General features: G+C 50.9%; 1 protein-coding gene across 4 annotated transcripts in view; it reads left to right on the forward strand.

Annotated features, from left to right (window-relative positions):
• Positions 1–6,958: 6,958 nt before the first annotated feature.
• CTTN (cortactin) overlaps positions 6,959–12,823 on the forward strand; it is a 33,402-nt gene continuing 27,537 nt past the window's right edge. Inside the window, exons 1-2 of one of the 4 annotated variants that reach the window (XM_061202229.1) lie at positions 6,959–7,086; positions 10,919–11,015. Coding sequence is in view for 3 of the 4 variants with exons in the window: in XM_061202230.1 (XP_061058213.1) it covers positions 12,192–12,281 (90 nt within the window). In the remaining variant the exon portion in view is untranslated. Of the gene's footprint in view, positions 7,087–10,918; positions 11,016–12,177; positions 12,282–12,823 lie in introns of those variants that run through there. The other 3 variants (XM_061202230.1, XM_061202227.1, XM_061202228.1) reach the window with 3 other exon arrangements.

Here is a 12,823-nt window from a genome sequence, read left to right on the forward strand (position 1 = left end):
CACCTGACAGCTCTTGTGGGGCTGGAAAGTCCGAGATGGTCTCAGTCAAGTACCTGGAAGCTGGTGCTGGCTTTTGGCTGGGAGGCCTGGGTTCTCCTTCATGTGGTGTCTCTCACACTCCAGGAGCTTCTTCACAGCAGTGTAGTCTCAAGTTCCAAGATTGCAAGACCAGAAGCAGCAAGGCATCGTAAGGGCTAACATCGTAATGTTAAGGATCCTTAACATTATATTTAGAATGCATACAATGGGACTTCCCCGGTGGTCCAGTGATTAAGACTCCGTGCTTCCACTGCAGGGGGCACGGGTTCGATCCCTGGTCAGGGAACTAAGATCCCACATGCCATGTGGTGTGGGGGGACGCCCCCCCAAAAATAGAAGTCATACAATGTCATTTCTGCCACGTTCTATTGATCAGAGTGTCACAATGCCAGTCCAGATTCAAAAGCTTGGAGAAATAGACCCCATCTGTTTCCTGATAAGTGGAACAGTTATGTCACTGCTGTGGACTGAATGTTTGTGTTCCCCCCGCCAACTCATACGTTGAAACCTAATGCCCAGTGTGATGGTATTTGGAGGTGAGGCCTTTGGGAGATGCTTAGGTCCTGAGGGTGGAGACCTCATGAATGGGATTAGTTTTCTTATAAAAGAGACCCAGAGAGCTCCCTCGCCACGTGAAGACACGAGGAGAAGCTGGCCGGCTATGAATCAGGAAGCCAGCTCTCACCAGACACCAATTCTGCTGGCACCTTGATCTGGGACTCCCACCCTCTAGAACTGTGAGAAATAAATGTATAAGCCACCCAGCCTATGGTATTCTGTTATTATAGCCCAAACCAGCTAGGTCAGTCACACAGCAAAGAGGTGTGGACACACTGAGGGCTGTATGAGTCTGCTCTGCCTGCTACAACACAATATCACACACGAGGGGCTTTAACCAACAGACAGCACTGTCCCCAGTCCGGGAGGCTGGAATCCCAGATCCAGGCGTGGGCAGGGCTGGGTCCTCCTGAGGCCTCTCTCCTCAGCGTGTAGATGGCCGTCTTCTCCCTGTGTCCTCACGGGGACGTCCCTCTGTGTGTGTCTGTGTCCTTTTCTCCTCATAAGGACACCAGTCCTATTAGGTTAGGGCCTCACCCTTATGACCTCATTTAACCTTAGTTACATCCTTAAGGGCACTATCTAATCTCCAAATACAGTCACATTCTGAGGTGCTGGGGGTCAGGAACACCATTCAGTCCATAATAAGGCTCATTATTATAATATTTACAACACACTCTCGGAAATACTCTATCACATTCCAGATTGATGGTTATTTTCTCTCAACACTTCAAAGATATTAGCCCACTGTCACCTGACACCCTTTAGGCAGAGGGCATGTCTGTAGTGGGGCTAATTGTCATCCTTTTGCAAACCATCTGTCTTTTCATTCTGGTAGCTTTTATGATTTTTGATTCTTGAGAGTTTGCAGTTTTACTGTATTTCTTGGTGCATAGGTGACCCTTGAGCCACTCAGGGGTTAGGGGTGCCAGCCCTCCTCAAAGTCAAAAATCTGAGTATAATTTAGAGTGGGCCTTCTGTAGACGCAGTTCCTCCACATCCACAGCTCCACAGCCGAAGATTCAACCAACCTTGAACCATGTGGGTCTAATGCATTTACTGTTGGAAAATAATCCACGTGTAAGTGGACCCGCAGCCTCAGCCTGCTCAGTGCTTTGCATTTCTGTTCACTTTTGGTCCACAGAGATATTCACCTTGGAGCATGGCTGTACCTTTTTGCTTTTCAAAGTTTACATCGGTTCTATAGTTGCTAGGTGGCCAGCTGGTCTTTCCCACACCCTCCTGAGGGGCAGAAACAGTGCTTCAATGGGAGAACCTGCCACACCTTTTCCCCAGAAGTCACTCTGAAGCATGGTCTGTCCTCCCCGTAGCAGCCAGAGTGGTCTTCGTGCGTCACAAAGCTCATGCCACCTTCCTGCTGACCAGTCTCCTGTGAGCTTTGGTTATTCTAATCTGGACAATGGAAGCAGTAATTCCAGCTCATTGAATGTGGCATATGTATTATATAATTATGTAATATAATAAATATTAAAAAAATAATTCCAGCTCATCGAGAGAAAGCAGATGAGTGGTTGCTTGGGGTGGGGTGGGGTGGGTAGGAATTGATCACTAACAAGCAGGGTCTCCTCCGGGGGGGATGAAAATGTTCTAAAGGTCGGTTGTGGTGATGGTTGCACTGAGACAGGCTGGGACCTGGGACCTGGGACCCTTTGCTGCAGTGCTTACATCTGAACAAACGTCTCCTTGAGCAACAAAATACAAAGAAACTTTAAGGGACTAAAAATAACTGTGTGCGTGTACAGTTGGGGCAAATTACGGACAAGAAGATACAAAAAGCCCCAAAACCCAACTGCCACTTCTGAAGAGCCGGGAGCAAAAGCAGGGTCCTGCGCATGCCCGCTGCACAGAACACCACCAAAGGGGTGGGCAGACCACCTAAGCCACGCCTCCAGCCCGACCCCAGGACACGCCCCTACCCTCACGCCATAGAAGGAACCAGCTCGCCCCCCTCGGGAAGTGAGCAAGGGAACCTCTTACTTGTTCTCACTCCCCCCTCCTGCAGCAGGGGCCCCAGTACAGCCTTGCCTGAATTTCTTGTCTAGCCTCTGATCCATTCCTATTGATTTAGGAGGCCAAAAGCCCTGGAGGGTAACAGCACCACCTCGTGACAATACTACAAAACCACTGAACTGTATGCTTTAAGTGGGTGTGTTGTATTTTATGTAATTATAGCTCAATAAAAACTACTCTTAAAAAATAATTTCAACGCATAAAGCTGTTTTGGGGGGAAAATGAAATATCCTATTGGTGTTCTGAGACTCCACTTCTAATGTCGGGGTAGTTCCCCCGCCCCACCAACAAACAATTCTCAGACACCGGCGGGGCGCCTGAGAATTCAGCTCAGTTCTCACACTACCTGCTCTGAGGTGGCGTCAGAGCCTGCAGGTTGCAGATTCAGTCGCACAACTCCTGCAGATGTCAACTGCAAGTCTAGGTTGCTACCTGCGCTTCTGACTCACCGGCTACAGACTGGAGGTTCCCACGACCTCCTCCTTGGACTTCAGACACCAGCCCCAAGTGCAGGTTGTCACCTGTGCTTCTAAGCCACTGGCTGTAAGTCAGAGGTTCCCAACCCTCCTTGGGGTTGATGAATTTGCTAGAGTGGCTCACAGAACTCAGAGAACCTTGTTACTTACTAGATCACAGGTTTATTTTAAAAGGTTATGAACTCAGGAACAGCCAGATGGAAGAGATGCACAGCGCAAGGTGTGGGGAAGGATTCAGAGCTTCCGTGCTTTCCGAGCAGCAGTCTCCCCAAATCTGCACACGTTCACCACCTCGGGAGCTCCCAGGACCCCGTCCTTTTGGGTCTCTATGGAGGATTCATTACACATGCATGACTGATGAACTATTGGCCACTGGCGATTAATTCAACCCGCTGTTCTTCACTTCCCCCCTCCCCAGAGCTCAAGGGTGAGACTGAAATGTCCAACCCTCTAGTCACTTAGTTGGTTCTCCTGGCAACCAGCTCCCATCCTTAGGTGCTTTCCAAAAGTCAGCTCATTCATATAATGAGACACATTTATGCTTCTAACAGTTAGGAAATTCCAAGGGTTTGGGGAGCTGTAAAACAGGAACTGTGAATGAAGATCAACTATATATAAGAAATATACATTTGGTCATCTGAATGACCAAATACAAACTTCTTTCTAAAAAATTTTTATTTTGGCCGTGCTGCGTGGCTTGCGGGAATCTCAGTTCCCCAAGCAGGGATTGACCCCGGGCCACAGCAGTGAAAGCCCGGAATCCTAACCACTAGACCACCAGGGAATTCCCAAATACATATTTCTTTTTAATTTTTTTTTTTTTTTTTTTGGCCGCAACACGCACCTTGCCAGATCTTAGTTCCCCAACCAGGGATGAAACCCGCGCCCCCTGCAGTGGAAGCGCGGAGTCCTAACCACTGAACTGCCAGGGAAGTCCCCATATTTCTTATAAATCACAATATCACACTTAGACTTTAAAAATCTCACAGTGGTGTCTGACAAAGCCAGGCTGTCCCCAGATGTTAGTTCCCCTACTTCCAGGTCTGATATTCCCCTCTGCCTCTACAAGGATGAAGTCATGAGCCACTGCAGTCACTGACCTTCAACCTACCCTGAAAGGAGGTCAGGGTGGAGATCAGGAATGAGGTGCTCTGTACTCTGGGAAAAACTGGCAGAACAGGTCTTCAGATAGTTAGATATTTTCAGAAGATTTTCTGAGCCCAATTTCTTGCGTCTTCTCATACCTAGAAAAGCACTAAAATTATTAACAGGGACATCTGCACCTTGTGACTAGCAGAAGCCTCTGTGAAAATGTGTGTTTGACTGCATGTACCCCTCCCTTCTCTAAAATCATACGTATACTGACCCCCCCAACTCCACCTCTTCGGAGCAGTTCCTCAGAGCCATCTGAAAGGCTGTCTCTCAGACTGTAGTCCTCATTTTGTCCCAAATAAAACTTAACTCACAACTCTCACATTGTGACTCCTTTTTCCGTCAACAGGGCCAACACTTACTGGGCACTTACTGTATGCCGGGCCCTGGGCTAACCAAGCAACATGGGACCTGCATGTTACAATCTCCAGGAGACAACAGCTAGCTGCACAAACGGGGAGACCGAGGCTCAGAAAGACAGAGTGACTGGCCACGGCCACACAGCTAGTAGGCCTTGGAGTTGGGATCTATTGTCAGATCCTCTGCCTCCAGAGCCTAAAGTCCTATATCAAAAGGGAGCCTTCCCTTAGTCCACCAAGCAATTAGCTTGATGCCTGACTGCACACAGCACTGCACTGCCGGTGGTAATGATGGAAGTGAAAACACTTCGATTCTATCCATCCGACCTCAAGGTTTTCTATGCGGACCCCGTTCTTTCCCACCTCTGTGCCTTTGCTGCAATCCCTCCCTCTTCCCGGGATGGCCTTCCTACCTTTTTACGTCCTTATCCTGCTTAGTCTTAAAGCTCCTGCTCAAAAGCCATCTCTCCAGCATCACTTCATGGACCTCATTTTGACTTGCGACAGGCCCCTCAAAGGTACCAGGTCCACAAATGTATCCTCACTCTCCCGCCGCAATCTTGGTGCATCTTCTCCCCCACCCTCCAACCCTCATTCCCTACCCTGCCCATCTGCCCTGTCTGAGCATCTACTCAGATACTAGGAGTCATCCTTTTGTAAGGAAAAATTCCAGACTTTAGAATTGGCAAAAATGATTCTTAGATATTCTTTTAACAGAATGCTGGAGCCTCTGATAATCATGATTCTACAGGATGTGTGCCTTTGTTACTTTTGCCTAGATTATTCCGTACCTCTGTAGAGGTAGAAGTTAACCTGTAGAAAACAGACAGCAATGCAAATAATTTGCATCCACAGAAAGGCAAATTACCTGTGTCCAATGAACTACAACTGACATTGCCCTATGGATAGACCGGTTTTTGCAAATTCATTTCAGCATGCCTTCGACTTCTCCTCTGAACAAGTTGTAACACATTTTTGCTTCATTTATTATTAAGTGAAATAAGATCTTTGACATGTGTTCATTTTACATGTGTATGAAAATCATGATTTTATCTTTAAAAAATTATCCTTTGACCCGTGACATCTCCTTCCCCACCCCATACCCCAAGTCCATCCTCAAATCTGACAATTTAACTTCCTCAATGTATCTTGTACCTACTCACTTCTCTCCATCTTACTTGCTACCACCAGCTTGCCTGAACTGGTGGTAGCAAGTAGGATACTAGGATCCTACCTGGCCCTTTTCCCATCCACTCTCCACCCAGCAGCCAGAGGGATTTCATTACAATTCAAACTGTATGATGTCTCCCCTCTGCTTAATCTCCTCCAAGGACTTCCCATTTCTTCTAGAATAAAGACTAAGGTCCTTGCTCTGCCCTCTCAATCTCTACATGACCTGGCCCCATCTTGCCCCACTGCCCTGCTTCATCACCACACTTCTGCTGCACCGAACTTCTTTCAGTTCCCATGTGGAAAGACCTTTCCTGCCTCAGGGCCTTCGCACAGGCTCTTTCCTTGCCTGGAAAAATTTTCCCTTCTTACCTTGTTTACTTCTGTTTGGCCTTCAGATCTTAGCACAAATGTTAATCGCTCACAGAAACCTCCGATCTCCTGGATGAGCTCGGGTCCCATCTTCTCCCCAGTATAATGTCATGACCTTTGACTTCTTCTATAGCATTTACCTTGTTTCCTAAGTATATACCTATTCGATTAATGCCTGACCCCTCTTCTAGGCTGAAAGGTCCCTGAGGGCAAGGACCACATTTATTCTGCTGACACATTTATTCCTGACACATATCTGGCCTTCTCTGGATGGACAGGTGGATGGATAGGTGGGTGGATGGAGAAGATGGATGGATGGATGATGTACGTATGGGTAATGGATGGTCGGATGGATGCATGAGGAGGGCGCTATTCCTCCCAGGTGACTGGCCGTCAGTTACCTCCTGTGTCCTCAGGGCTCAGAGCACTTGGTGTTGTCCCCTTAACGGGCTCATTTTCCCTTTGTTCCCTCGGGCGGTGCTATGAATTCAGTATGACCACCTTGGACTGTGTGCATCTGAGCACAGTCTGGCCCGCGCACGGTGGGCCTAAACATACTCTGTACAGTCATCTAACTTTTATGCATGCTTTGCAGGCTGGCACCTGGGCGGAGCTCGCGCCTGCGCCAGCGGGGGGCGCTTCCGGCGCCACGTGGACGAGGGAGGCGGCAGGGCCCGCGGGCCGGTCAGCCGGGGTTGGACCACGGCTCCCACCCCGCCGTCTCAGCAAGGCCGGCCGTAGGCCTCTGACCGGGCGGGGGCGGGGCGTGCCGGGGGGCGGGGCCTCGGGGACCCGGATACGGCCCCGCCCCCGCCCGCGGAACCGGAAGTGGAGAGGGGCGTCTAGGAGCGGCAGGAGCGGCGGCAGCGGCGGGAACGGGGGGCGCGGCGGAGACAGGGCGGAGCCGGACCGGACCGACCCCAGCGGTGGTGAGCGAGCGCGCCTTCCGCCAGGCGGGGAGGGCCGGTTCCTCAGCTGCGGTCCCGGGGCGCCGCCGGGTCCTGAAACGGGAAGGAAGCGGCGGCCGCGGCGGTCTCGCCGCATTTCCGCTCGCGGTTTCGGGCGCGGGGGGAGCGCGGGCGAGGCTTCCCGGGGCCGGGGGCTGAGGTCGGAGAGAAGGGGATGGGCTGGCTGGGGGCTGAGGGAGGGGCTGGGCCGGAGGGAAGGGCTGAGGCCTGAGAAAAGGGGGCGGCTTGGGGGAAGGGGAAGGGGTCGGGGCCTGAGGGGGAAGGGCACGCGGTTCTGAGCGGTCGGGGGCGATGGAGGGGGAGGGGCCCGGGGCTGCGGGCAGGAAGGCGGAGGAGAGGGACCAGAGGCGGAGGGGTCCGGGGTATGAGGGGAGGGTGCCCGGGTCCCTAGGAGGAAGGGGCCAGAGGGCCGAGGGGGTCTAGGGTAGAGGAGGGGCCCTCCAGGAGGGGGTGCAGGACCCGCAAGGTCGGGGGAAGGGGCAGAGAGAGGGCTTAGGGGGAGAGGTCGGGCCCCGAGGATTTAGGGGAAGGGGGCGGAGGGCCGAGGGGAACTAGGCGGAGAGGGGCCCTGCGGGGAGGGGATCCAGGACCTGGAGAGTTAGCAGACGGTGGCAGAGAGCCGAGAGGGAGGGGCCGGGGCGGAGGGCTGAGGGGGACTAGGGTAGGAGAGGAGCCCTACAGGAAGGGGTTCGGGACCCGGGGGGTCAGGGGCGGAGGGGCTGGGGTCTCCCGGCGGCCGGGCGGGGCAGTTCCCACCCCGCTCCCGGGCCCCGGGCCCGCACCTAGCGGGAGGTGTTGCAATCAGGTCAGTGGAAATGCAGCGACCGGCGCAGCTGCAGAGTTGAGAGGCTGTAGGTTGGGAACAGCCCCTCCTCTGGGTGTGCTGGAAATCAGCTGGAAGGGGCTCTTGGGGAGGATTCCGACGCGAGCCGAACGGCCCCGCCGGAGGGTCTCGGGTGGAGGGGGACAGGGCTTTCTCCCGCTGGGGTCTGGCCGCCTCGGGCCTCGGGGCGAGGAATGCTCTTCCCGCTGGACGCAGCTCCGGAGGCGTCCCGGGCGAGCGCTCCCCGCTGGGGCTCCGCGGTGACTTGGCCCCGCGGAGCTTGGTCGGGGCTTAAGCCGCCGGGGCCCGACCGCGTGATTCGGCCCGGCGGCCCCGCAGGCCGGCGCTGGGCCGGGCCGGGCCTGACGGCGGGGTGAGTCACCGCGCCGGTGCCGCAGGCGGGCCCTTGCCTCTCCTGGATGGAAGGTACTCCCGGAGCCCAAGGAGCAAGGAAGGGTCCTAAAGGCCCCTCCGGACACAAGAGTGAAGAGCCGGGGATGCAGGGTTGTCTTTGATGCTCTGCCCGTCCCCCCCGTAACTGGCAGTTTGCCCCCACTACCTGTGACTTTTAGTTGAAACATTTTGCGGGACGTATCTATAAAACACTTAAATTGGATGAACGGCATTGGTGATGCATATCTTTGGTCCGTGGCACGCAGTAGGGGCTGGGGAGGCACATGGTTGAGGGAGAGAATGGTGGTGAGCCCCGGGGACTGCCTTGTGTTGCAGTGGCCCGCGTCCTGGGGTGCCGCGTTGTCCACCAGGGGTCTCGCCTTTCACTGGGCAGGCGGTGCTTTGAGTCACCTTGCAGGAGGCCCAGGTGGGAGGGGAGTCCTCTGAGCAGTTGTGGTGCAGAGAGTGGGCCTTGTGATGTCTGTTTTGGCTGCTCAGATGCCTTTCTGTTCCCTTTGGCTTCCTGCTGCCCTGGAGAGGGCGAGGTTAATGGAAAGCTAATTGTGCGTGGGTGGTTTCATCACCTCAGAAAGAAACCCTGTCCCCCTCCCCCAGCCCCCCAACACTAAGCGACCGCCAATCTACTTTTGGTCTCTGTAGATTTGCCAGATCTGGCCATTCATATAAATGGGACTGTATAATACATGGTCTTTTGTGTCTGGCTTCTTTCACTTAGCATAATGTTTTCAAGAGTCATGCATGTTGTAGCCTGTGTCAGTACTTCACTCCTTTTATTGCCAAATAATATTCTATTGTATGCATAGACTACCTGCTATGCATCTATTACATAACATGGACATTCGGGTTATTTTCACTCTGGGGCTGTTAGGAGTAATGCTGCTATGAGCATTCCTTTACAGGTTTTCTGTGGAAGTTTTCATTTCTCTGGGTATATACCTAGGAGTGGAATTGCTGGGACATACGGTGCCTCTGTGTTTAACCTTTTGAGGAGCTGCCAGACTTTTTCATTTTACTTTCCCACCAGCAACATAAGAGGTTTCTGATTTCTCCACACCCTTAGCAAACTTATTATTGTTTGTTTTTTGGATAGTAGCCATTCTAGAATGTGTGGAGTGGTATCTCATTGGTTTTGATTTGCATTTCCTTGATGGTTAATGATACTGTCTTTTCTTGAGCTTATCATCCATTTCTGTATCTTTGGAGAAATGTCTGTTCAGGTCCTTTCCCCATTTAAAAATACAGTTAATTGTCCTTTTTATTATTGAATTGTAAGAGTTCTTTATGTATTCTCGATATATGATTTGAAAATATATGTGTCTCTCATTCTGTGAATTATTTTCACTTTCTTGATAGGTGTCCTTTGAAGCACAAAGTTCAAAACTTTGTCCAGTTTATTTTTTTCTCTTTTCACTTGTGCTTTTGGTGTCATATCTAAGAATTATTACCAAATTCAAGGTTTTAAAAATTATGCTTTTTTTTTTTTTCTAAGAGTTTAATAGTTTTAGTTCAGACATTTAGGTCTTTGATCCATTTTTCAGTTAGTTTTTGTGTTATGGTGTGAGGTAGGGGTCCAGAGGCATTACCTCTGGATCCAAAAAAACCCAGGCTTTTAATTTTTCAAACAGCTGTTTCCATGATTTTCGAAAACTTAACGTATTGAGAGGGTAATAAATTATTGTAGATTTGAGCCTATCACTAGCTGCCCTTGGGTAGACTTTTATAGATGCTGGCTGATAACTGCGGTACCCAGAATGTACTAAGCAACCTACAGAAGTTAGGGTTTCCAAAGGGGAAATTGAGTGTGAGGAGGGCCAGCAGAGCATCACCCCTCTAGTTCCTAAAGCATGGCAAGCCGTGTGCCGATACAAATGGTTTGTGCCTGTGACTGGTTTGTTCCTGGAGAACAAGGGGATTGGATTCATCTGTAATGTCTGGCAGTGCAGTGTCCAGTCAAGAGGTGCTGAGCTGGTGGCTTGGGGAGTTGGAGTCTTGGTCCTGTGCAGTAACCGTACCCGTTCATTAGAGATGCAGCCTTCTTCTCCTTTGCTCCCCGAGGCGCCCTTCTTCACATTCCGATAGCCGTCGCCACGCTGGGTTTTATCCCAGCCACATCATGGTCCCTTCCTTCAGGGAGTGCTTCTCTTATGTTATTTTTTTCTTAAAAACCCAGGGTAATAGAATTTTGTGATTTTTAGTAGAGTCATAAATTAGGATGGACCAGAAATGGAAAGCTATCAGGATTCTAGCAAACAGGAAATGTATGTTAGCAATTGAGGCAATAGTTTCTGTTTGCATTAAGAAGAAACTTCAAACAGTTATAAATCTTTTGGAACTTCTTTATTTTCTGTAGTTTCTCACTGTGGCTGAAAATCCGTTGAGTTTTTTGGTTAGTAAAACGAAACTCTTCCCACCCTCCTTTCAGATTGCTTTGCAAAACCTCGTTATGTTTGGGAGGATTTCAGAGGTATTCTAAAAGGATCTCCACACATAAAGATTTGCCCTGGGTGCCCGTCAGCACATATCCTTCTGAGCTTTTTACTCTTAATCTTTTTACAGACAGAATCATTCACAAATGCCTGGAAATTCCTCGTTGGATTCCCGTGTTTTAAAGAGAGTTTTGTGAGCATCTTTCATCTTTACTTGGAAGAGAAAGGTTTGTGCACTGTGAACGTCCTCCTGTGCGCTCCCGCGGGTGGGCAAGGTAGACCCCTTTGACAGGGAGCGCGAGGGCTGTGCTTTTGCTGGGTTTGCAGAGATTGGGATGATAACTCTCTGGGAGGAAATTTCCTTGTTGGAAAAATAAAGTCAATTTCCAGTGTTGCCTGTGGTCTAGGAAGTGGAGGGGATTCCGCAGAACTCGAGTGCAGGACCTGGAGCATCTCTGTCCTGTCTGAGCAGCCACCTGGCCCCTTCTTCCTGTCCCATGGTGGGCGGGGGAGGCAGCAGGCGCGATGTTAGGGAGCGCCCGGAAGTGCTCACCTGCGCACGAGTGAAGCCGGCTTCCAGAAAGATGGGTGAGAGTGGGCTCTGCTAACGTTAGCCCCATGAGTCTGGAAAAGTCTCAGGCCGGGACATCGGCTTTCACCTTTGCCTTCGGGGGGAAGTGAGCCTTGCTGGAGACCCCCGTCTTTTGTGTGACCGTCTCCTCAGTGGTTGGAACTCTAGGCAGCTAGAGTGCTGCAGGTGGGCAGCCCCTTCTCCAGGACAGTGTGGTGTCACGGGGCACACTTGGCCTGGGGAGTCAGAGGCTGAGGGCAAACCGTTTAGCTTCAGGCAGCTGTTTCTCCATCTGTGAACGGGCGCGTCGGTTGTGCTGAGCCTAGCCCGTCGGCTCTCCAGAATTGTGTCAAGCAGTTCACGTCTGGGAAATTATTATTATTTTTTTTTAAAGAAACTATTTCTTGGTTAAGTTCTATGTTTTACTTTAATCTCAAAAGAAACTGGTCTTTCTATTTATTTATTTATTTATTTATTTATTTATCTTTGGCTGTGTTGGGTCTTCGTTCCTGCGCGCGGGCTTTCTGTAGTTGCGGCACGTGGGCTCAGTAGTTGTGGCTCGCGGGCTCTAGAGCGCAGGCTCACTAGTTGTGGCGCACGGGCTCAGTTGCTCCGCGGCATGTGGGATCTTCCCGGACCAGGGCTCGAACCCGTGTCCTCTGCATTGGCAGGCGGATTCTTAACCACTGAGCCACCAGGGAAGTCCACGCCTGGGAAATTCTTGCCATGCTTTGCCATACCTGGTCAGAAGGGAACAAGGTTTGAAGTGGCCGTGAAGGGATATTGCTGGTCCTGTCCCACCTGGTGGCACATGATTCCCTGCCCAGGTGACATGGCGGGAGTTGCATCTGGAAATCTGAGAGCTCTGCACCCTGATTCGCCCCTGCCACCGCCTTGGACTTGTGACCCAGCGGAGCTGGCGGTGGGTGGTGGACCTGGACAGGGGAGTCTCAGGCTTGTGAAGGGCTCTCGTCCAGTCTGGATTCACATAGTAGCACAGTGACCCCACAAAGCGAGACCTGCTCGTCCTCAGTTCAGACGCTGGGATGGGGCTTCTGGTTGATTAGATGAAAATAAGCTTTCAGTTGCTTCCTGGCCTATGTGAAATTTTATTAGTACTTTTGGGGAGAATGAATCCATTCTTCTCATACATAGTTTTCTTTTGAAACCCTTAAAAGCTAGATTTTGCCTTTGCAGTTATGAAAAGAACGATCTGGTTCAGTTGTAAAGCTGCATCATTGTTCTGTCCACTAGATAAAATATACAGAATTTCAGGACTCTACTGAGGAAGCAAGGCGGCCAGTCTTCAGAGCTGCCTAGTAGAGGACAGGTTGGCATTTCTGTGCTATGAATTTCCCCAAGTAGATGGCAAAGCAGCGCTTGAAATATTTATTGACTTGTCAAGAGTCCGAGTTAAGAAAATCATTATTAGGTTTCCAGTAATTTCCAAATTTCCAATTTGAA

The sequence above is a fragment of the Eubalaena glacialis genome, chromosome 10 (genome assembly GCF_028564815.1).
Source record: "Eubalaena glacialis isolate mEubGla1 chromosome 10, mEubGla1.1.hap2.+ XY, whole genome shotgun sequence".
Taxonomy (NCBI): Eukaryota; Metazoa; Chordata; class Mammalia; order Artiodactyla; family Balaenidae; genus Eubalaena; species Eubalaena glacialis.